The 22,440-nt window shown below is 53.8% G+C and overlaps 1 protein-coding gene across 9 annotated transcripts in view; it reads left to right on the plus strand.

The window, feature by feature from the left end:
* The window catches only part of PPFIA4 (PTPRF interacting protein alpha 4), a 51,284-nt gene extending 32,820 nt beyond the window's left edge, over positions 1-18,464 (plus strand). For 5 of the 9 annotated variants that reach the window (XM_023247297.2, XM_023247304.2, XM_023247302.2 and 2 more), the window contains 12 exons: positions 280-373; positions 867-948; positions 1,506-1,706; positions 2,361-2,423; positions 3,021-3,047; positions 4,722-4,897; positions 8,551-8,648; positions 9,307-9,482; positions 11,835-11,903; positions 15,423-15,597; positions 15,735-15,839; positions 16,121-18,464. In XM_023247297.2, the coding sequence (XP_023103065.1) occupies positions 280-373; positions 867-948; positions 1,506-1,706; positions 2,361-2,423; positions 3,021-3,047; positions 4,722-4,897; positions 8,551-8,648; positions 9,307-9,482; positions 11,835-11,903; positions 15,423-15,597; positions 15,735-15,793 (1,220 nt within the window). In that variant the 3' untranslated portion in view covers positions 15,794-15,839; positions 16,121-18,464. The remainder of the gene's footprint in view (positions 1-279; positions 374-866; positions 949-1,505; positions 1,707-2,360; positions 2,424-3,020; positions 3,048-4,721; positions 4,898-8,550; positions 8,649-9,306; positions 9,483-11,834; positions 11,904-15,422; positions 15,598-15,734; positions 15,840-16,120) is intronic. The other 4 variants (XM_023247300.2, XM_045048520.1, XM_023247301.2 and 1 more) reach the window with 3 other exon arrangements.
* The last annotated feature ends 3,976 nt before the right edge of the window (positions 18,465-22,440 follow it).

Here is a 22,440-nt window from a genome sequence, read left to right on the forward strand (position 1 = left end):
GTGGCAACTTTGGTCCATTGGGCTGGAAAACGCCTCCAGGGCTGAGGCTCCCAGGGCAGACAGTCTGGGCTGGGTGACCCATTTGATGGCCACTGCGGGGCTGCCTGGATGTAGGGACATTGGGCAGAGGCTCCAGGAATAGTGGATGGTCCCGTCAGGCCTCCGGGGTTGTTATACACTGAGGTTGTTATACATCTGCTGGTCTGCTCCCCAATCCTGGCCCAGGCCAAGGGAGGAGAAGGAGAGGGACTGGCTGACATGCCACATCTTCCCTTCCAGTTATGCTGACAGACTCCGAGCTTGGTCTGCAGGAGCCCATGGTGCCTGCCAAGCTGGGGACCCAGGCAGAGAAGGACCGGCGGCTGAAGAAGAAGTAAGAGCCACAGGCCAGGTTCTGCCAGGATGGCACCCAACCCTTCACCCACTTGGCCTGTCATGGGACTGAGCCCAGACAGCCAGAGCGTGGCAAGGCCCTTTCTGAACTGAGTTGGCCTGGTCCACACGGGCACATCAGGGGCTGGGAGGTGGTTCTTAGGATAACATGCCCGGAGAAGGAGGCTGGGGGGGGGGGGTGGGCAGTGGGAGAGTGACCCTGGCCCTGTGGATCTCTCGCAGAGCAGACCGCAATGCCTATGGGTCAGGCCCTGTGCAAACAAGGAAGAGCCTCCCCTTGCCATGTGGGGATGGAGGGGACTTCCTCCCCCCATGTCTCGGCATCGTACTGCTTCAGGCATGGAGCAGGGATGACAGTCCAGTGGTGGGGAGTAGGGTTGTGGAAGTCCACTCAGCACAGCCATGGTCTCAGGAGTAAGCATGGTTGAGAGACAGGGAAAGACTAGTGAGTCTATTGTTCCTCTTCCCACAAGACACCAGCTGCTTGAAGATGCCCGCAGGAAAGGAATGCCCTTTGCCCAGTGGGATGGCCCTACTGTGGTCTCCTGGCTGGAGGTAAGTCTGGGCAAAGGAAGTCTACTCAGAGGACCGGTGGGAAGGGTACGTGGGGTGGGACAAGGATTCCTCTGTAGGTAGAGGGGTGGTGTCCCTAGAATTTTCCCATCCCATCTCTCCCCTGCCAAGTGCACATGTGCCACACCTAGAATTTAGCCCCGCTCCCTTCCAGTTACCTTGGAGGGCAGAACTGATGCCACTTCTGATGTTGCCTCGCAGGTAGGTGGGTTTGGACAAGGGGCGCTAAGGGTCACCGAGCCATAGGCTTCCACAGGCAATTTGACTCTTCCCATAGGCCGTCCCCAGGAGCTAATCACCCATACGATGTTGGGAAAATCTCACATTCTCAGGCCTCAGATTTTCCATCCGTAAAATGGGGAAGAGAGGCATTTGGTGATGGTCATCTCCACGTTTCTAAGTTCTTCTGCTCTGCGTTTGCTCTTTTGAGTCCGCGGAGGAGGCCTGGCCCCACCCCCTTGGTGTGGTCAAGCTCGTGGCAGCAGGGCCCAGATCTTGGGGGAAGGAGCTGAATTTACCCCCTGTGCCCGTATCTGCAGCTCTGGGTGGGGATGCCTGCTTGGTACGTGGCCGCCTGCCGGGCCAACGTCAAGAGCGGTGCCATCATGTCGGCCCTGTCGGACACAGAGATCCAACGGGAGATTGGCATCAGCAATGCCCTGCACCGGCTCAAGCTCCGGCTGGCCATCCAGGAGATGGTGTCGCTGACCAGCCCCTCCGCCCCGCCCACCTCCAGGACTGTGAGTGGCCTCTCCCTCACCCAGGATGTTTTTGGACAGCCCTGGAGTAGTATTTGGAAAGTTTCCCGTTGGTCTTTGGGAAGCTAGTAACTTGATTCCTGCCCCTTCCGGTCCCCTCGGGGCTCCACCTGGTCTCCAGGAGGGGCTGATGTTGATTCCAGGAGGATCCCAGCAGCCTGGTTCTCTGCCCTACTGTGCCAACAACCACACATCTCCGGGCAGAGTTTCCAGGACGGGGCTTCTGGGGTTCTGTGTTGTTGCCAGATTCAGGGAAGCAGAGGGGATAGGGCATTTGTGAATTCTTTCCTGGTCCTCCAACCTCTCCACAAGAACACAGACTATTCCATGGACCCTCAGGCTAATACTAGCTGTCTCTTCGATTGGCATCGGTCGGCTTTCCAGATCTGCCCCATTCATTCATATTCCTTCAGGAAACATCCGTTGAGCATTTCTTGGTCCCAGACACTGTGTTGAGCAGTGCGGATACAGTCATAGAGGGAGTTGCTCTGAGCCAGACAGTATGCAGGGCTCGGGGCTGGGCCTGTGGGAGGACTCAGGGGAAGGGATGTGTGTCCTTGCCCTTGGGGTTCCCGGCCTCAAGGGGATTTTGGGGACCCACACGTGGGACCAGCTAGGTTTCCTCTCTGCCTGCAGTCTTCCGGAAATGTCTGGGTCACCCATGAAGAGATGGAAACTCTGGCAACACCTACTAAAACAGTGAGTCTGGCCCTGGGCCCTGGGCCTGGGCTGAGGGCTGATGACCCCCATGAAGATGAGGGGAAGGTTTGGGGAGTCAGAGGGGGTTGCGGTCGATCTAATACGAGATTGGTATCCCTGATGTATGTCAGGTTCTGTTCTCAGGGTGGCGGGTTGGGAGAAAGAGGTGGGAATGGGAAGAGTTGGCGTGTGTGGGGGGATCCATCTCTGGGGGTTCTCCAAGGCCAGTGGGGAAGAGCTGGCCATGGGAGCGGTCTGCCCTGCTGTGGGCCTGAAGCCAGAGTCCTTTCCCTTGTGCTGATCCTTGGTGGAGGGACGGGGAGTGGGAGAGCCTGGCCCCTTGCGGGGCTGCGAGCCAAGCTGGGGAGGTGTGGAAACGTGTTTTTGCCACACACACATTCGCTCCCCCCTCACTGCAAACACAGGCACATGTGCCAGCCTTGTGTTCTCGCTTGGTCCTCCCAACAAGCTCTCCCTAGTCACCCTCCTAGCCACTGGTGCGTCTGCTCCCTCTTCTCGATGGGGCCTGGGGTGGACGCTTCCAGGTTTCTTGACTTTGCCTGTTTCCCCTGACACGCTGCACATCGTTCCCGCTAGGACAGTGAGGAGGGCAGCTGGGCTCAGGTAAGACCCCCTTCCCTGTCCAGAGCCACCTCCCAGGAGTTCGTTCAGGACAGATTTTTTCCCAACAGGCTGTCTGCCCGACAGGACGCCCTGAGTCCCAGTCTATTTATGTCCCTCTTAGCATGAAAAGCCCTGGACAGGTTTTCTCCTGCCGCTAAAACACCCTCCCTCCTCATTGCCCTCTAGCTTCTGGTTTCTCAGGATGGCAGGTGGGGAGCCTTGGAGGCCCCCAGCATGCCTGCATCTTCCCCTCTCTTCCCAGGAACCATGAGACCGAGATTGGTACCAACCCTTTTCCTCACCCCATCCCTTTCAGAGGGCACAGCCGTGAGCTGGGCAAAGGCCTTTTACTCATTCACTCAGTGGGCAAATATTTATTGAGCAGCCGCTAGGTATCAGGGGCCTTTCTAAGCTCTCTGGATACAGAAGTGGACAAACTAAGCCCCACAGACCTTATATTCTAGGAGAGAAATAGACCCTAAGTGCGTAAACCCATCAGTGAGCACCGTGTCACGCGGATCCACGTGCCGTGAAACAGCACAGGGAAAGCCAGAAACCAGGGCCTGGACAGATCGTCGTGTACATTCACCCAGTAAAACAGCAGGGGAGATGGATGAATTTTAGAAATACAACGTCAAGTGAAAAGTCTAAGTCCCAAAAGAGTCATAGAATTTTATACTAAAACTCAAAAACAAGCAAACTTAATAATACGTTTGTTAGAGAAATATGCATTGGTGATTATAAGGACTGTAAAAAATGTTTTTCAAGCAAGGGAATGATAGAAAACTCTAGACGGGCAGTTACCTCTAGACGGGCGGCAGGGGACAGGACGGGGAAGGAGAGCGTAAGGTGGACACAACTGGTTGGTGTTGTCCATCAATGTTAACTTCACTTATTTATGCTTAACAGCGAACGTTTGCTACATTTATTTTTGTGTGTATAACGGTTTCATTTTCAAAGATAAGTTTTTCAGCCTAAAAAAATCAAGTAGGGTTAGGAAACCGTGATGGAGGATTGCTGTTCACCCAGTCTTTCTAAGGATGGGTGGTCAGGGAAGTCCCTGCTGTCGGCGGGAGGTGACAACCAGAGCAGGTGGGGAGGGTCAGGGGGGCGTGGAGGGTGCTTGGGAAACAGGGGTTCTGGAGAATTCCTGGAGTGGACACCAGGCCTCAGAGAACTGAGCGCTGGCTGTTCAGACGCTATTCATCAGCCTGTAGCTTTTGACGTCACGAGTCAGTACGTAACTCCCCTGTAGATGCGTGAGCCAGTTTCCCAAGTGACATTGGCTCTTTTCTTGCTGTTCTGCGGGTCCTCTGTAACTTGGCCTGTCCCCTGGGCGCAGTGGGCTTGAGGCTGACCGAGCAGCAGGAAGGCAGGTCTGCCACACAATACCGCAAATGCATTCCTGGGTCGACAGGAAGGACTTCATATCATCTGCTGCCTGGAGAGTTGCTTCTGTTCATTAGTGTAGATAAGTGATCCACGAAGGGAACCGTATCATTCTGAGATCTTACGAAGTTCCATTTAAACCCCCCACCTCCTACCACGCCCAGCTTCTTAGCGAAAATAACCCGCCGTGGAGGATGGAGTGACGTTCCTCTCGAGCAGATCCGCCAGCCGCGGTTCGCTAGCACTGCCTTCCTCCCCTATAGCTCCTCTACCTTGTTCCCCCAGACCCTGGCCTATGGGGACATGAACCACGAGTGGATTGGGAATGAATGGCTCCCCAGCCTGGGGCTCCCCCAGTACCGCAGCTACTTCATGGAGTGCCTGGTGGATGCTCGCATGCTGGACCACCTCACCAAGAAGGACCTCCGGGTCCACCTGAAGATGGTGGACAGCTTCCACCGGTGAGCAAGGCTGGAGCCCCGCACGGGTCTCCCCCAGCCCCGGGGGTCTGTCTCCCGCAACGCACGTGCCTCCAAGCGGCCTGTCCGGGCGCCCGCAGGTCTCCCCCTTGCGAAAGCCGGGTCCTTGTCTCGTCCTGCAGCTTGAGGGAGGGTTCTGCCCTCTCACCTCCCGCCCTTAAGACACAGAAAGTCATTTTTCCTTCGCTTCACTTTCCGGGAGATTTCCCCTCCGAGGTCTGAATTTCATTTCTTCGGGCTTGCCGAGTTCTGTGTACCCTGGGGAGGCTCCAGCCGAGACCAGTGTCCAGCTTGGGTGTCTAAGAGGAAGGGTCTTTCTGAGCCCTTGTCCTGCCTGCCTCCCAGGTCTGAGCTTCTCAGCTCAGCCCACGCCCTTTTGTACAGGATGCCATCCAGTTCTCTCCTCCTCCTCGCGGACAAGGTCTTCTGTTCAAAAGTGTCTGCGGTGGAGGTCTCCAACTGGCAGCCCGTGGGCAGCATTTGGCCCACAGATGTGTTTTGTTTGGCTGACACGGTATTTTAAAGATTATGAGTTTAGCTGCCAGTATTCAAACACTGGGAGATTTTACACAAAATTCTGGATGTCTGGCTTCTCTTAAAAAAAAAAATTGGAAGACGTGTTGACACATTCCAGCATGGGGACAGCCCTTCTGAGACAGGTAGGCGTAGTCTCCAGGTCCTGCTTCACTCATCGCATAGTGATGCGTGCTTGACCCCAGTAGGCACTTGGGGTGGGGAGCAAGGTGGGTGCTGATGTTCCAGGGGTCGACGGTAGTTAGGGAGTCCTTTTAACGTCTAGCTTCAAATCACACAGGTCGCTGTTTGAGCCAGGTTCTTGGTCTTTTACCATTAATTAATGCCTACGCCACCCCGCAGGAGAGGTGTGACCCCATCTCACATGTTCTGAGTGCCACGCAGCTGGAAAGTGGCTCAGCTGGTGTTCCAACCCAGGCGAATGAGAGGGTAATGGGACGAACGCTGGAGCTGGGGGCGTGTGGCTTTACTAGCTTCTCATGGGGCTCCTTGGATGTCCCTTGGTCTCTCTGACTCATAAACCATGGAAGGTTAAATGCATAAGGGATCTAGTTAGCCTCCCTATTTTGTGGGTGAGGAAACTGAGGCACAGGAAGGAGCATCAGGCATGACAGCTGAGTGCATGTCTCCTGACACTGAGTCCAGCCTTCTTGCCACCATGCTGCAGAGCCTTTGATGCTAGAACTCTCTACTGTGACCTCCCTCACCATCCCCCCACCCCTTCTCAGGGCTGAAAGGGAATCTTCTGTCTCAGTGGGTCCGGGAGGCTGCCAGGCCTGGCTGCACCTGTCCCCTTGTCAATGACTGACAGGGCTGCGGAGAGAAGGGCCACTGGCCTGCCAGCTGGGATGTCCTTGGGCTGCTGGAGGATCAGTCTGCTCGGCCCCACCCAGCACTATGGAGGTCCTCCTGGGGACCCTCTGCCCAGGCCCCAGGAGAGCCTCGGCCTGCATTCATGCTTCCAGATTCAGCTCCACATCTCGAGTACTTCAAGGGTTCCTAAAGCATTTCCACGCCCTTTACTTCAACTTTGTGTATACCTGCTTTTATTCCACTTAACCTTCCATAAAGCGTGCTCTTACATCTTTAAGAAATTATTTTGAATCATCCTTATTATGATGAGAAAAAGATATTTAAAAACCCTCCTTTTAATGAGGAAAACAAGCCCAATAGAGGTGGAGTATCACCAGGTCACTCAGCCAGGTGGATACAGGATGGGGCCGATATCCTTCCTTCTTCACACCTAACTCTGAGCGCTTTCCCCTGGAAGCATGGTGTCCTAGTGAGCAGCTTTTCTAGAGAAGCGACTGTCCTGAGGAGAACCGGCCCACACGGCATCAGTAATGTTCTCCCAGTGGTGGTACCTTTGCTGAGTGCCTGGACGTTCCAGGGGCTGGGCTAAGCCCTTCCACGCACGATCACCTGTGAGGCTCACGGCAGCCCGGCCGGAGAGGCGTGACCTCATCTCACGTGTGCTGAGGGCCACCAGGCCGGGGAGTGGCAGAGCTGGCATTCAAACCCAGGCTGATCTGACTTTAGATTTTTGCTCTTCGGTGAAACAACTTTGAAAGTCCTCGGAACTGGACTGAAAATTATAGCAAGTGGGACTGGAAGGAGACAAAAGGCATTTCTAGTTAGGACGTGTGTGTCCTCCTGCCCCCTCCAGTGGACCCAGGCTTGAGCAATGACTGAGTGCCTTGGGCCAGAAAAGAAGTCCTAGAAGTGGTGTCTTCGGAGCTGTGAGGGATTGTTCGAGGCCCCAGCCCTGCCAGGGCTGCCTGAAGGGGGAGAGAAGAAAGGAGCCAGCAGCATAGTTTAATTTCACAAAGCAATGGCCACAAAATAGAGTTTGGAGGGAACGTCTGTTCCTCCGTTTGATAGGCGACAAAACCCAGAGAGGCTGCATGACAAGCAGTGTTCAAGTTAAGGAGGGACCTTACGATAGAAGCTGCCCACGGTGGAAGGAGTTGCCTCAGGAGGTAGTGAGTTCCCTGTCGTCAGAGGTGTTGGGCCCAGGTGTTCATACTATGCAGAAGGATGGTACACAGGTGACACCTGCATGATATAGGAGCTTGGACCAGTGGCCTGGAGGGTCCCTTCTAACCTGCAGACTCGATGGTTCTTGGTCTGGTTTAGTTATTATTTATTGAATGCTTACTATGCACCTGGTACTGTTTAAGTACTTTTAGTACTTTCCGTGAACCATTTCATTCCATTCGTTAAGCATTTATGGTGTTCACTAAGTGCCAGATGCTATTCTAGGGGTTTGAGAAATATCAGTGAACAAAACAGGGTTGCCCTCGTGGAGTTTACATGCTAACTGGGAGGGACAAAGAACCATACGTGTATTGTATATAAAGTACGTTGATAGATAAAAACTGCTAGGAAAAAAATAGACCAAGGTTAGACCAGGATAAGGGGGGGGGGGGTGTTGGGAATACGGGCTGGGGGTAGTGATGGTGGTGGTGCAGTTTTAAATCAGGTGGACAGGGTGACCATTGAATTGAGAAGATGACACTTGAGCAAAGACTTCGAGGAGACAGGGTGAGCCACGCAGCAGATCGGGGCAAGAGTGTTCCAGGCAGAGGGAACAGCCAGGGCAAAGGCCCTGAGGCACAGAGGCCAAGCGTGCCTGCTGTGCTTGAGGAAGAACAGAGATGTCACTGTACAGGGGCACGTCATGTAGCACGTGTAGGTCATTGTAAGGACTCTGAGTGAAATGGGGATACAAAGAAATATTTGTAGGGATCTTTCTGTAGGGTCCTGTTTTTATGGGTCAGATATCTGTAGGGTCATTCCAGTGCCTGGGGTGGGAGCGGGGGTTGGGGGGGGGGAATGTTGCTTCTTTGAGAGAACTTTCCTTCCATCAGGTCCACACCCTGGCCGAGAGGGAGGACATAGGGTAGGCAGAGGAGGGAAAGTAGTCTTGGGCTGGATCACACACAAGCCCTGGGAAAAGGAGGAGCATGAGTGGGCCGGGGTGCTCTTTATGCTGGAAGACACGGGCCTGAACATGCTAGGGCAGTGCTGGATGTAGGACAGATGTGGCAGGAATGTGGCCCCCCTGAGGCTCTGGCTCAGGGGGGGCTATGTACCTGCAGAACCAGTCTTCAGTATGGCATCATGTGTCTGAAGAGGCTGAATTATGACCGAAAGGAGCTGGAGAAAAGACGGGAGGAAAGCCAGCATGAGATCAAGGGTAAGCTTAGCAGGCTCAGCGTGCCTCCTCTGAAAGGCATGGGAGCAGCCTTGGGGGAGCAGATGCCTGCCTCCTGTTCCCTGCCCTGGGCGAGTGGGGGGAGAAGAGGCATTCTGTACCTTAGGGAGCCTCCAAACCTGAGGGAAGCTCAGGTGATGAGGGAGACCTAGTCCATGCCCAAAGGACGTTGTCATCTGGTGGAGAAGAAATAGCCCTGCCCGGTCACCTGTAACCCCACCCTACCCCCTGACAATGGCCACCGGCTGGACACATGCAGTGAATCCCCTCGGACAGTGCTATGGACTGGCCTGGGAAAATGCTCATGGACTGTGTTGATCTGGGTGGCATTGGGCAGGAAAGAGAGACAAGTCTTAGATTCTAAGAGGACCATTCCAGCCTGGGGGTAGGGGATGGCCTGGCCAAGGGCTCTGGGGAGAAAGTCAGGAGCCTGCTGGCCTGACCCTTGAGTCCTACAGGCTGGCAGGGATGGAGGGAGGTGGTGCTGGTTCTCTAGGAGCCCAGGTGCCAGGGAGGACAGACAGAAGACAGAAAGCAGGGTAGACTGGAGCTCTGGGTCCAGGGAAGCCGGTTTCCGTCCCTGGAGGGGGTGTGGCCAAACCTGTCTCTTCCTAACCCGTTTTCTTGCCCCGCCCTCCAGATGTGCTGGTCTGGACCAACGACCAGGTGGTTCACTGGGTCCAGTCCATTGGGCTCCGGGATTATGCAGGAAATCTTCAGGAGAGCGGTGTGCATGGTGCCCTGCTGGCCCTGGATGAGAACTTTGACCACAACACGCTGGCCCTGGTCCTCCAGATTCCCACACAGAACACCCAGGTGGGCATCCTTGTCATCAGTCAGTCTTAATCTCAGGCTCCCCCTCCGCCCACTCTCCTGCTCACACACACAGGTTTACAGATTTGTTGGGGGACTGTTCTGGGGCCTGTCTCGGAGGGGATCACAACGTCCTCACACCTCCAAGTGGTCCCTGTGCATAACCAGGCCACCTAGGGAGCAAACTTCCTTCACATACAGGGCACATCTAGCCCAGGCTCAGAACACTGTGTTAATCCTCTCCCAACCTCATCTTTGCATTTGACACTTTGTTTGTTAATTAATTAATTAATCTGTCTGTTTACTTATTTATTTATTTTTCATATAATTTATCATCAAGTTGGCGAACATACAGTATATATACGGTATGCTCTTGGTTTTGGGGTTAGATTCCCGTTGATTCATCGCTCACGTCCAACACCCAGTGACGCTTTGTTTTTCCTCACTCTGCTTTTCTGACCTGACTCTTCTTAGAGGAGAAAAGGCCTGGGGGCCTGAAGGGATCAGAAAACCCCCCATCTCCTTTGTCTCCTACCCCAGAGATCTGCCTTGGGCTCCCAGGCTTGAGAAAGCTAAATATAACAAATAACACAGCCCAGAGCCTCTCTGCACCAGGCCGTTGTCTCCCTGTCAGCAGCTCAAATGATGAGACATCTCCTTCAATTACATTTCACAATTGTTATGGAGCTCTCATCCAAGACGATATCTAAACTCTCTTGGACCTATTTATATGTTTGGCCTTTCTAGCTTCCTGTGGGTAAAGGACTCCAGAAGTACTACCTGTTGTGTTTAGTACTTCCTGATTTTATTTGTCCCAAATTGTGCCCCAGTCAGGCTCCCCCTGGGGAAGGGAACGGCCTCATCCTCATTTACTAGGTTTGGTGAGGCTATGTGTATTTGGCCCGTGCTCACCTTTTGTGATTTCATAAACTCTGATTGTGTTGCCTCGGGGCTCAGGCCTTTGTCTCTCCAGACGGAGTGATCTTAATTCTTTTAGGCTTTCCTCATATAGACTCGCCTCCGTGCCCTGATCGTTTTAGCTGCCCCTGTCTGGACTGGTTGCAGCTGTCAGGCCTCTTGAAATTCAGCCACTGGAGTCGCACAAGCTATTCTGGGAGCAGATGCGTTTTGGCTCGTGCGAGGGTGGGGCTGTGTGGTCTCGTAATGCCGGGTGGCGTGTTGGCCTCTTGGGGATGCTGGCAGCACACAGGGCCAGTGTGTCCCATAGGCTCTCGGCAGTGACCCTCTCTTTCCCCTCCCCCCCCCCCCCGACCGGTCAGAACGGAGAGGACAGATCCCTGTTCTCTAAGAAGAGCTGGGATTCCCCTACCCCCCTACGCAGTTCTTCTGTACGTGCCCACCTCCAACCTCATCTGCGTTCTCACCTGCTCTCACAGCTCTGGGACAGGTTTCTGAAGTTTGTAAGTGTCATCGTCACCTTTCCCCACCCAGAGGAGCGGTGTCGTCTGGATACTTGGAAATGTATTAGGCTTCTCCTTTGCTGTCACTTATGAGAATATTACCTTCTCAATACTGACAGAGACAGTCCTTATGAACCTCCGTGGTTAGCATTTCTCACCCGGAAATGGGCTTGTTCTTCTCTATCGTTTGTTTGTCTCCTGTCTCTAAATGTGTCCGGGTTTTGTGGCTCGCAATGCATTTGTAAAGAGCGGCCGGAGACATCTCTGGTGCGTGCTAACCTTTCTGGTTTTCCTGACTCTTCCATTTAGCTCAGCTATGAGAGGAAGTGGGGGCTGACCCAACATGGAATTCTTCCTCAACAATGGTTAAAAATATCTGGTGGCAGTTCTGAAAACTTTGTTGTTTCTGGCGTTTCCCAAATCTCCTGCTGAGTTAGGCTCCTGAGAGGCTTAGTCAAGGCCTGTATGCACCGTCAGGGCCATGGAGATCTGTGACTCAGCCGTCCTCCTAAAGTTTTGATGTGGAGCCTTATGAAATACGTTTCTTTAATCTAAATTAAATCCTTATTATCCATGGTCTACATGCTCATTTATCCCTTCAGAAAGGTAGTAAGGCCTGATATTCCTTTACAGACACAATATGGGGTTCCCCCTCACCCCACTTAAGGGAACCCTGTGATCCACGTGTTCTGTGGTCCTACTTTGTACAAAATTACAGTTTTCTAATGTGCTCCATATGAAAGAATCCTAAGGTTTACAGTTTCACTTCCAAGAGGACCCTGAAGTTTGCTTGAAACAGCATCAGGGCTCACGGGTTAAATGCACTGAAAGCCCTATCTCTGTCTATGGGCCCCTATGAAACAGAAGCAAGATGACATAGAAGTCATTGACTATACCCCTCCCACCTCTTCCTCTTTCACCCTGTGGACTCCAGGCTCGCCAAGTGATGGAAAGAGAGTTCAACAACCTGTTGGCCTTGGGCACAGACCGGAAACTGGATGATGTGAGTACTTGGCTGTGAATCAGGGGCCTTTGGGATTTGGCCATTGTTGGTTGGTTGGGTTGGAGTTCATGAGTTGCGCTTTCCTTGGGCCGATAATTGGTGGGGTGGTCAAAGGGAGAAGAGCCAGAGGGGATGGCGATGATGTCAGGGAATTGGGGGAGGGGGGCAAAAGAGCGAGGCCTAGCAGTAGGCCTGGAGAAGTCTCCACGAAACTCCTTGTACAAAAACTAAAGGCTCCTATATGTTATACTTCTAGCATCTTCCAATTCTGTGCCCTGCCGCTGTCCTGACCACACAGGATCAGAGGTTCCCCCAAAGGCCATCTCCTTGGGATCATACCTTTTTCTTCCATTTCTCAGATACCATCTCTCAGTGCTATTGGCAGAGCATGATTCCAGCCTGCTTATTAGGATTCCCATCCTGTCATAGTGTGGTTGTTTGGAGGCAGGCGTTATGCTGAGGTCCTTAAACGACAGGCTTGCTCGCTTGTTCCACAGGGCAGTTTGACTCACTGGCTCAAACGTATATCATCACTGCTTCCTCTCCAGTTTTACTCTTGAGTTACCTTCATATCGGGTTAAGGTTCTCTTTTCTTGGCCCCCGTGTTCGATGAAAACACAGCCTTTTCCCCTGGGTTTTGTCAGGCCTTTCCCTTGCGTTTAGGCTGGACTGTGTCCAGGAAGACCTGCATGTCCTGAGCCCTAATGCCCCCATTGGAGATGCCTACCAAAGGGTTACCTGTTTCCTGAGGGTGCAGCCCCCTCCTCAGCCCTCCTCTCTTCTTCCCCCTTCCCCCTTCCCGCCTTCTTCCCTACTTACTTTTGATCACCAACCTTCCCTGCTGTTGCCTGTCAGGTGAGGCTTGGCTGCCCTGGCTCCAAACAAGTTAAAAAGGAGCCCAGATTATTTATTTTTAGCTTCTCCATCTTCAATCAAATCTAGTTCTTCTGATCTCTGTTGTCTGTGTAGCTTCCCTTTCTACACATCCCTTCCCCGACCAATGCCTCTGTTTGGACTAGTGGACCTCCTTTTTTGGGACACCCTTAGTGTCACCTCCTTATCAGTTAGTCTTTCTTAGTTGGGTTGGCCAGGGCTAAAATCCACCTTTGTGGAATGACTGCTCTGCTTTGGTAGATAGGACACGCTCAGGCATACAGGGAATTTGTGGAGGGGTGTGTTCTTCACGGAGGTGCCTTGAAATATGGAGTGTGTTATTTATACACACACACACACACACACGCACACACACACACATAATCACACACACACGTACACATATGGGTGTGTACGTGTGTATGTATTCCTGTCAAGGAGATAAATTGCCAGACCCCACCAGCTGTCCCCACCCTCAGAGATCTTAATTTTTCCAATGCCCCTGCCATGTGGACCTTCTTTTATTCCCCACCCGCCGAGGATCTTAGCTTTCTTTGATGCTGTTTAGAAAAATGACTCCTGTATATCTTAGCGCGGTGCTTCCTAATTAGAAAGCTATGTATTCCTTCAATCCTTATAAAAATATTCTTTGAAGGCCTCCTCTGGGCCAGGCATTGGCCCAGGCATAGGGGTGTACTGGTGACAGACAACTCATTTTATGCTAACAATCATCATGTGGGGCAGGTTATCATCCCCCTCTGACTGATGAGGAATTAAGCTTGAGGTGGGATTTGGTGGTGGTGGGCACAGGGGAGGTCAGAGATCCAGGGAGACTGTTTTCTGTCTAGGCATCTAGCACAGCATCAGCAACCTTGAGCTGTCTCTTGTTTCCTCTGTCAGTTCTGGTTCTCAGTTTCCGCTCTCAAGCTTCAAGGCCCTGGAGGGCTGCATCCAAGTCTCCCCCTACATGGAGAGCAGGACTGAAGGAAAAAGAGGAGAGGAACAGGAAGAACATCTTCTAGGGGACAAGTGATACAGAAACAAGTCTTAGCACTGGCTGAAGGTAGAAATCGAGAGAGAGAAAGGGAGCCCACCCTGGGCTAGATTAAGGGTAGGATCATGGGCCAGACAGAAATAATGAGGAAAGTTCCTGATGAATTCAGGGATAGGATGCCTAACATAGGAAGCCAGCTGCCATCCATTCATTTAACAAATATTTATTGAGTGCCTACAGTGTTCCTGAGCACTACTCTGGGGCTGGGGATACATTGGTTGGAACTAAAAAGATGATGGTGTCTGTCCCATGGAGGACAGAATTTGAAAGTGAGAGGGAGAGAGTTGAGGGAGGGGAGTGGAAGAAGGAGAGAGAGAGAGGGGGGGTGGTTAATGAAATACAGTAAAACCTTGGTTTTGAGGCAGAATTTGTTCTGGAAACATGCTTGTAATCCAAAGCACTTGTATATCAAAGCAAATTTCAAGAACCATTGGCTCGGTTGTGATCATGTGACCTTCAGTGTCACAAACTAGATCACAAGACATCGCTCGTTTATCAAGTGAAAATTTATTACAAACGTTTGCTCATCCTGCAGAACACTCGCAGAACAAGTTACTCTCAATCCAAGGTTTTACTGTAATCCCATAAATACATGAAAAACTGATACCAGCGTGGGTGCTGGGACAGAGGTACATTGTGCCGAGAAGTGATAGGCTTTGGCCTCCTCAGAGCACAAGCAACAAGGGGCTTGGGGCCGGGAGGGGTTGAGGCAAGAACTGGTGGGTTAATGTCTCTTGTTCCTCCTGCAGCTCTCTGCCTATACCCGTTCTGAGAACACGGATTGGCTTGGTCGGGGTGGAGGGGGGGGGGGGGTGGTGCTGGGGAGATTAGACATGGCTGCCAAGCAGGGTGGAAGTGAGCTCTTCCGGGGAGGATGGGGAGGCCTGTGCAGAGGGGCATCCTGTAGAGTTTTGGCTCTGGGTGCCCTTTGGCAGAGATAGTCTGGAGACTCCGCTGACAGATGGCCCACCACCTCCTTTGGGGGAGCCTGCCTCTGATCTGCCATCCACCTGACCCATCGCTGTCACAGAATGCTCTCACTTGAAGAGGGCAGATGATGTTCTTCCTATTTTATGGACACAGAAATGGAAGCTCAGAGAGGTCACTTAACTTGCCCAGGGACGACACATAACTAGTAAAATGGTAGTCAGGTCTCCTGACTCTTGGCCCGGTGCGTTTCCGGCACACCCTGGGCTGCAGCCAGAGGGAAGGCAGGAGGGGTTGGGTGGGGGCTGCTCGGTGCCCCTGGGACGAGGCTAGGAGAACGTGAAAGGTCAGTGGGCATCCCCAGCCCAGTGTGAGATGACGGGGCTGGGCAGGGAAACGGTTCAACTGCAGGATGGTGCCAGGTCTGACCAGAGGGGACCCCACCCTACCTGGCGACAAGGAATCTGAATCCCCCGGGGCCCCTGGGAGTCCTCTACTTCGCCCCCATTCATTTTACCGACGGAAAAACAGGGCCAGAGAGAGGAGGTGACCTTGCCCTCCCTCCGTACCCCGCCTTCCAGTGGGACGGGAGTGGCACCCCTAGAAGCAGCCGCGAGCGCGCTTCCCGCGGGCAGGGAGTGAGGGCCTCCGCGTGTCCCATGCAGGGCGAGGACAAGGTGTTCCGGCGCGCGCCGTCCTGGAGGAAGCGCTTCCGGCCGCGGGACCCGCACGGCGGCCTGCTCGGCGCCTCGGCCGAGACGCTCCCGGCCGCCTTCCGCGTGGCCACGCTGGGGCCGCTGCAGCCGCCGCCCGCGCCGCCGAAGAAGATCACGCCGGAGGGTGAGTGCCGGGCCGCCGGAGGGCCCTGCGGGCGCCGCTGCACTAACGCTGCCGCCGGGCCGGCGGGCGGGCGGGCCCCCGGAGCGCGCGCACTAACCGCCGCTCTGTGTTCTCCCGCGGCCGCCGACTCCTCCCAGCCGGGACGGCGGGGGCGCAGAGACTGGAGCCCTCCACGGTTCGGACCTACTCCTGCTGACCCCCCTCCCGCCCCGGCTCTCGCGGGGGTGTGCCCGTGGCGCGGGGTAAGTGGGCCGGGCCCGGGCCGGACACCCCCCCACCCCCGCCCCCGCCGCCGGCGGCCCCCGCTCGCGCGCTGTGCACCTGCCAGGCCCGCACTCGTCCGGCTTGCCCTGCCCGCTGCCGCCGCCGCCGCCCGGGCGCTTGGCGCTTGCAAGCTCGCTGCGCATGCATGCGCCCCAGACCCCCAGGGACGACTCCCAGCTCACCGTGCAATGCATCTCTCTCTCTCTCCTTCTCTCTCTCTTTCTCTTTCTCTCTTTCTTTCCCTCTCTCTCTCTTTCAGCTCGCTCCCACTATCTCTACGGACACATGCTCTCCGCCTTCCGGGACTAGCCACGGCCCCCAGGGCCAGCGTCCTCCCGCTGGGTTTCACAGGCTCAGCTGGCCCTGGCCTCTCCTGCTCGTTCCCTGGTCCTCTCACGGCTCCTAGTCTCGTCGTGACTTTCCGGTTGCCCTGGATCTCAGAATATACTCGTCCACCCCCTTCGGCATCCCACTACTCTGAGTCCCACCGTGTGTCCTTTGTAAGTCTCTTGTGGCTGTGGCTGGGACTCGAGGTTGTCCATGCTTGGGATTCTGCAGAAGGGACAGGACAGCAGTAGCCCAGGCGGGGTTGTGACTTCACCCTCCCTCTTCTGGGCCTAGCCAGCCTGTTCTGGACTGCGACCTCCACCAGATACCAGGATGCCGTGCCAAGGGCTGAGGATGGCCCTTCCAAGAAAACGGCACTTCGGACTCTGCCTTGCTCAGGCTATTGGGCCTTCTGGTCCCCGTGCACATCCTGCTTGTCTGATATCTGGTTTGGGCACCCCCCAGCATTAGCCCCTTTTCCCACCTTATCTCCACCACGGCAGCTCCTGCCTCCAGAACCTCTTTGGGGGCTGGGAGGGGCTGCAGAAAGCCCCATTCTCCCTCAGATGGTGAGGCTGGGGAGGAGGAAGGCTGAGGTGGTGATTCCAGGCTCTTGCTTAAGATGAATCCCAAATGTGAGTTGGGGAAGAATCTGGGAAAAACGGGCCTCTGAGCTTTGGGCCAAGGGTAAGGATGGGGAAACTCTCAGCCCTCATACCCAGTAAGAAGTGCAGGCAGGTCAGCTGGACAGAGAGCCAATGGCCTGCAGTAGCCTTAAGTCCAAAGAGTGGTGGGAACGCCTCCTACCCCAGCGGTAGGGTGGAGTTGCTGCTGGGGCAGGGCTGGGGGTTGTGTGGGGTCCTGGCTCTGGGGACAGAAGAGAGCTACCCATGCGCCGTCTATTCTGCTCAGCATCCCCTCCCTTGCTGTCCTCCTCTGTCCCACTTTAGCAATCCAGCCCCTAAGAATATACCCAGTGGGTGGATTGAAGATACACTGACCTTCAAATCAGATGTGGGAAAAAGGTAGTCCGGGGTTCTCTTCCCCTGATCTCTTAGGAAGAAAATAAAGCTTCCGCTTTAGTGAGTCATATTCCAGGTCCAGGAAATCCAGTGTCGATGAAGGTCTTCACTCTCCTGCTTGCCCCTAAATCAGCCAGTCCTTGTTCAGGGCTCTCTCAGTGTGCAGGGACTGCCTCCTCCAGAAATTCCTGAGCCCCACCCAGCTTCCACCATTTTAATTGCTTCCCTCACGCAGCACGGTGGCAACCGGGGCTGGGGGATACAGGTCCTAGTTTGGTCGGAATGTCATTCCCAAGAAACCCGTCTTAATCCACTTCCTCGTCCTGCCAAAATGCCTGGACGTGTTTGGGGCCCAAGTTCAGGGGGAGTTGATGGAACCCAGGGCTTCATCCAAGTGAGAGGAGAGGACACGTGTCTGGAGCATGTTTCCTGGAGAGGCGCCAGTTCGTCACCTACAGGTGGCCGAGCAGCTGGTTTGCAACCTGATCGACTTGGGTTCTGAGCAGGGGCTCGGCTAACAGGTGGGATAGTGGGTCAGAGCACCCTGGCCCGCAGGAGTGATGGAGCCTGGGACGAGGCCAGGGCTCAGAGCCTTCTGTTTTTCGGCAGAGCAGAGGTCTGCCAGGGGCGGGGCCGGGTGGGCTCCCCTAGGTGTGGGCAAGGCCCCCCACCTGCCCTTGTTCTCTCCCTGGTTGTTCCTCGCCCTCCCTGTCCGTCAGGCTGCTGCAAATGGAGCTGGACGCGTTCTTGAGCAGAAAATTAGTTGGGTGGAGAGAAAAAGCCCCTATCCTTGGGTAACGGATGTTAAGATTATGGAGAAACCCCAGGTTCCTAAGATTGGTGGAGTTGGGGACCGCAAAGCCATCTGACTGTGTCAGGGGACTTTTGACGGACTAGCTCAGTGGGAGATTCAGCCCCATCTTCTCCTCTACAACTTGACCCTGTCATGGTTGGCCATGTACCTGGGTCTCTTCAGGGCATCTGGGGAGGTATTGCAGGGAGGTGATGGACAGGAGAGCTTGCCCATTCAGTGATGGAAGGCTGTTGTCTTGGTGTATCCCTTGCCTCACAGTCCGCGTGTTTTTTATTTGGAGAGTCACCAGTGACCCGAAGCCCCCTCACCAGCCTGCTGTATCTTGTCAGTTTCCTTCTCAGTACTGTACTGGCCCAGTGCGTCAGGAGTGGATGTGCGGGGGTGTACGAGTGTGATTGTGTACGTACCAATAAACAACCCGATGGTTTTAAGACAACCTACACATGGCTCTGGTCTTTTTTTTTAACTTCGCGTTCGGCTGACGTGTCCAGCTTCTTCCACCGTCCTACGGCTGTGCTCCTCTGGGAAGTCAACATCAGAGTTTTAAAAACACACGGTCAGTAACCTTCTGTTTACTTACATAACCATGGGGTTGCTAGAGGTTAATGTGCAGGTTGCCTGTGCCAGGGGAGTTGAGGAGCGCCGATGCTGGACCTGATTTATTCCTTCTCCCTCTCTACTCACCTGGTCATGCTCCACTGCCTCGTGGCCTTTCCCACGGCCCCCAGGGCTGCCGCTGCTATAGGCCCCCTGCTCGGGATCACTGCAGCAGCCCCCGCAGCCTGTAGGTCAGAGGCCTGCTCCCTCCACATGGCGTGACAGGCTGCCTGTGACTTGGCTCCAGGCTCCCGCCCCTCCTCTCACCAGTCTGAGTCCGCCGACCTCAGAAACCTGTGTCCGCCAGCCCCATCAGCAGAAGGCAGCAAGAGTGCCTCTTGCCTTTGCAGCGCGAACCTTCCAGACCCACCTGGAGCATCACCTGGAAGGCAGGACCAGCCCCTCCCCGGCAGAATTGGAGAAGCGACAACCCTTTGCTCGCTGGCACTCTGGAAGCCACCGTGCTGTGTGGTGCCTCTCCTTGTCTCTTCCCACACGGCGCTGTGAGGGAGCCCCTCGGGTCTGTCTTCTTGATCTCCGTATCCCCTCGATAGACACGCTCGAGAGAATAAATGAACCGACCTTATCTCAGAGGGTTCTTATGAGGATGATTATTAAATAAAGCTCAACGCTACCGGGAACTATTGTGTGTCAGATGCTGTTCTAAGCATGCTCAATGTATTAGCTCACTTAGCCCTCACAACTCTGTGTGGTGTTATCTTCGCCATCTTGCAGAACAGGAAATTGTAAGGCTAAGAACCACACTTCTTAAGTGTGGTTAATTGTAAGGCTAAGCTGGTGAGAGACAGACGTAGGTCCCAAAGCTAGCGCGGGGCCCTGTCCTTAACTGCGACACGTATGTGAAAAGTTCTGACCATCTGCCAAGAGCGCTTACCACTTACTAAATGTTACTTGCTTCTCTCTTTTTTACTTTTTTTTTTTCTACTTCTCTTTTAAGTGAGCTCAAGCCTCTGTCCCTTGGCTAAGCCTCCCCCAGTTCCCTGTCCCAAACCCACACTCATGCTGGAGCGCCTGGGTGGCTCAGTTTCCGAACCCACCCTCCTGTGGTGCTTGGCTTATGTTCGTCTTTGGACTGTGTTTCTTCTCACCTAAATTGTGAACCCCCCGAGGACAGCACAATACGCCATATCCTTCCCAAGGCTAATGCCGTCCCAAACACTGATGGTACGGGAAGGCGGAGTCCACCGGCACCCGTGACAGGGTGCGCCCCGGACAAAGCCACCTGTGACCCGGAGAGGGCACACAGGTGAGGGAAGGTGCTGGCCTTGTGTTTACACACCTCTGGGGTCCCCCCTCACTCCCTCCATGACCAAAGGTAGAATCGACCAGCCTTGGTGGCCAGCTGGCCACAGGATGAGATCCGAAGGAACTCAGAAAACCTTTTTTGGGATGGGAAACTGTTTCCCAGTGTTGCCATCCACTGGGATGGGGAATGTGGAAGGAGCCAGGCTTATGTGGAAATGTGAGTTTCGTTGTAGCCCTGCTGAGCTTGAGATGAGATCCCAACATCATGTTTCTGTCAGCATTTGTAGGAAAGAAGATTCTAGGTTTCTTTCCCAGAAAGAACATGCCTCCCCTAGGGATGTTCTAAGCAGAGCAAGAGGCATAGAGTCTGGGTCTGGTTGTTGCCCGTGGCTGAGGGGTGAGGCACAGCCCAGATTGCCGTGGGGTGGAGATTTGGGGTTCCCATATGGGCCTGGACTATAGGTCCTTAGCCAAGACCCCAGCCTCACCTGGCACCTTCAGTCTTTCCTGAGTTTCGGCACACCTTTAGGCATCTCTGCCCGAGCCTGGAGCCCAGAAGCCAGGCAGTGAGACAAGTTCAAGGGGGGGGGTGACATCTTGGGGGTAGGGTTTTATCCATGACAGAACCTGAACTGAGGGGACTCCTCTCCATTGTCTGCCCCCCTCCACCTCCCTCTCCAGGTGCAGCATTAAATTTTTTTTTTAATGTTTATTATTTTTGAGAGAGGGAGAGAGAGAGAGACACCAAACAGGGAAGGGGCAGAGAGAGAGGGAGACACAGAATCCGAAGCAGGCTCCAGGCTCCGAGCTGTCAGCACAGAGCCCGATGCGGGGCTGGAACTCACAGACCGCGAGATCATGACCTGAGCCATAGTCGGCCGCCCAACTGACTGAGCCACCCAGGCGCCCCTCCAGGTGCAGCATTTAAAATGTTTTCCACTTTGCGAGATAGATTACCTTGAGAAGTTAGAGATCTAAGCCACAAATAGTACTTGAAGCAACAAATAGTACTTGAAGGTCACACTAATTATCTAAACACCCTAAGAAGTTCCTATCTACACTCTCAACAACTGATACGCCGATTCCAAGTAATTCTTCTTTTCGTTCTAGCACATTCCCTGAAGCCCATTGTTAGGTAACATTTGATTAACCTGGCTTGATTTATTGCAGGTACTTCCACTGGAGACCGGATTGAAGCTAATTTCCCTAAAGAACTACCACTCATTATTCATTAATTGGAGTCTTATCTGTACTTTAATTGTGAAGGCTAAGCATTTAGTTTAAGGAAGACCCAGTGCATTGATGACAATTGCTCATTCTGTGCAAATAACGAGTGAGGCTGGCTTCCATTTGGCCATGTCTGCTATTCACACCTGTGAGATTCCAGCATCTCGTTTCTCTTTCTCTGGTGGAGGGCTTAAGGACGTAAAGACTGAAGAAGAATTAAGTAGACAATGGCCACCACCCCTGACAACGTTCAGGAACTATTAACCCTGATGGCTTTTGCTGAGGACTGTTCATTCTTACCAGGTTGTGAACGTGAACCTCAGTTTCCAACTGACATGATAGGTAAAGAATAAACTTAACCAAATACGTGCAGCCACTCCAGAGCCTATCAGCTCTGTAGAGATGAGCCCCCTTCTTCATGGCCACCCCAAGCCCCCAGTGAGAAGCAAGTCAACTGAAGGTGGTGGGATCCTATCCACTCCGGAGCTTGGGAGGTGCCAGGGGCAGAGGAAATGAACTTGAGGGGAGCAGATCCCCCTTGAATGTGTAGCTCAGCATTTTCAGTGGTTCGTAAGGGAGTGAATGTAAATTTGAGAACCAAGGTGTGGCAATCAGGCTCGTGGCTCTCCTCATCTCCAAGGGCGGTGAGTCAGGGGGAGCTAAGAGCCTTAGAAATGACATCGGTATTCCTCTCCGGCCCTTTCAAGGTGGTACGACTATAAACACAGTGACACAACTCAAGAAGAAAATCCCACAGTGGGGCAGATTAGGCCAGTTTGTGACTCTCAGTTGGCCCGGCCCTGACTGGTTGTTTGGGACAGATACACCCCGGGTGGGGGGCTGCTCCCTTCTGCACCCTCACCTCGGTCTGTGAGCCTGCTCTGAGGTTTCCTTCTTCTCTTCCTTAGGCAGAGTTTCTGGAGAAACTCTGGGAGCCAAGAGTTGACCGCCCTCTTCAGGAGCAAGTCAGGAGGGGCAGATGTGGGGGAGATGGCCCAGCTGAACCCAGGGGTACACTGCAGAATGGGTCACAGAGCCTGGTAGGTAAAACAGGGTTACGTCCATTGTCAAGGGCCCTGAAGAATTGGGTGGGGGCTACAGTGTACCACGCCGTGAATCCCCAGGCTTCTGTAATGATTCTGAAATTTATAATTTGCAATACATCGGACAAGTTTAGCCTCAAGCAGTTGGAATTAATCAAAATTTTAGTAGATGTTCACGAGCCATTCAGATTCTAGCTCCTGCTCTCTCCCCAGCTAGTCCTTATGTAATTTCTGTCCAGAATCTTCTCTATTCTCCACCCACCTTCTCCCCTCAGCTGGCAGT

Source organism: Felis catus, chromosome F1 (assembly GCF_018350175.1).
Source record: "Felis catus isolate Fca126 chromosome F1, F.catus_Fca126_mat1.0, whole genome shotgun sequence".
Classification (NCBI taxonomy): domain Eukaryota; kingdom Metazoa; phylum Chordata; class Mammalia; order Carnivora; family Felidae; genus Felis; species Felis catus.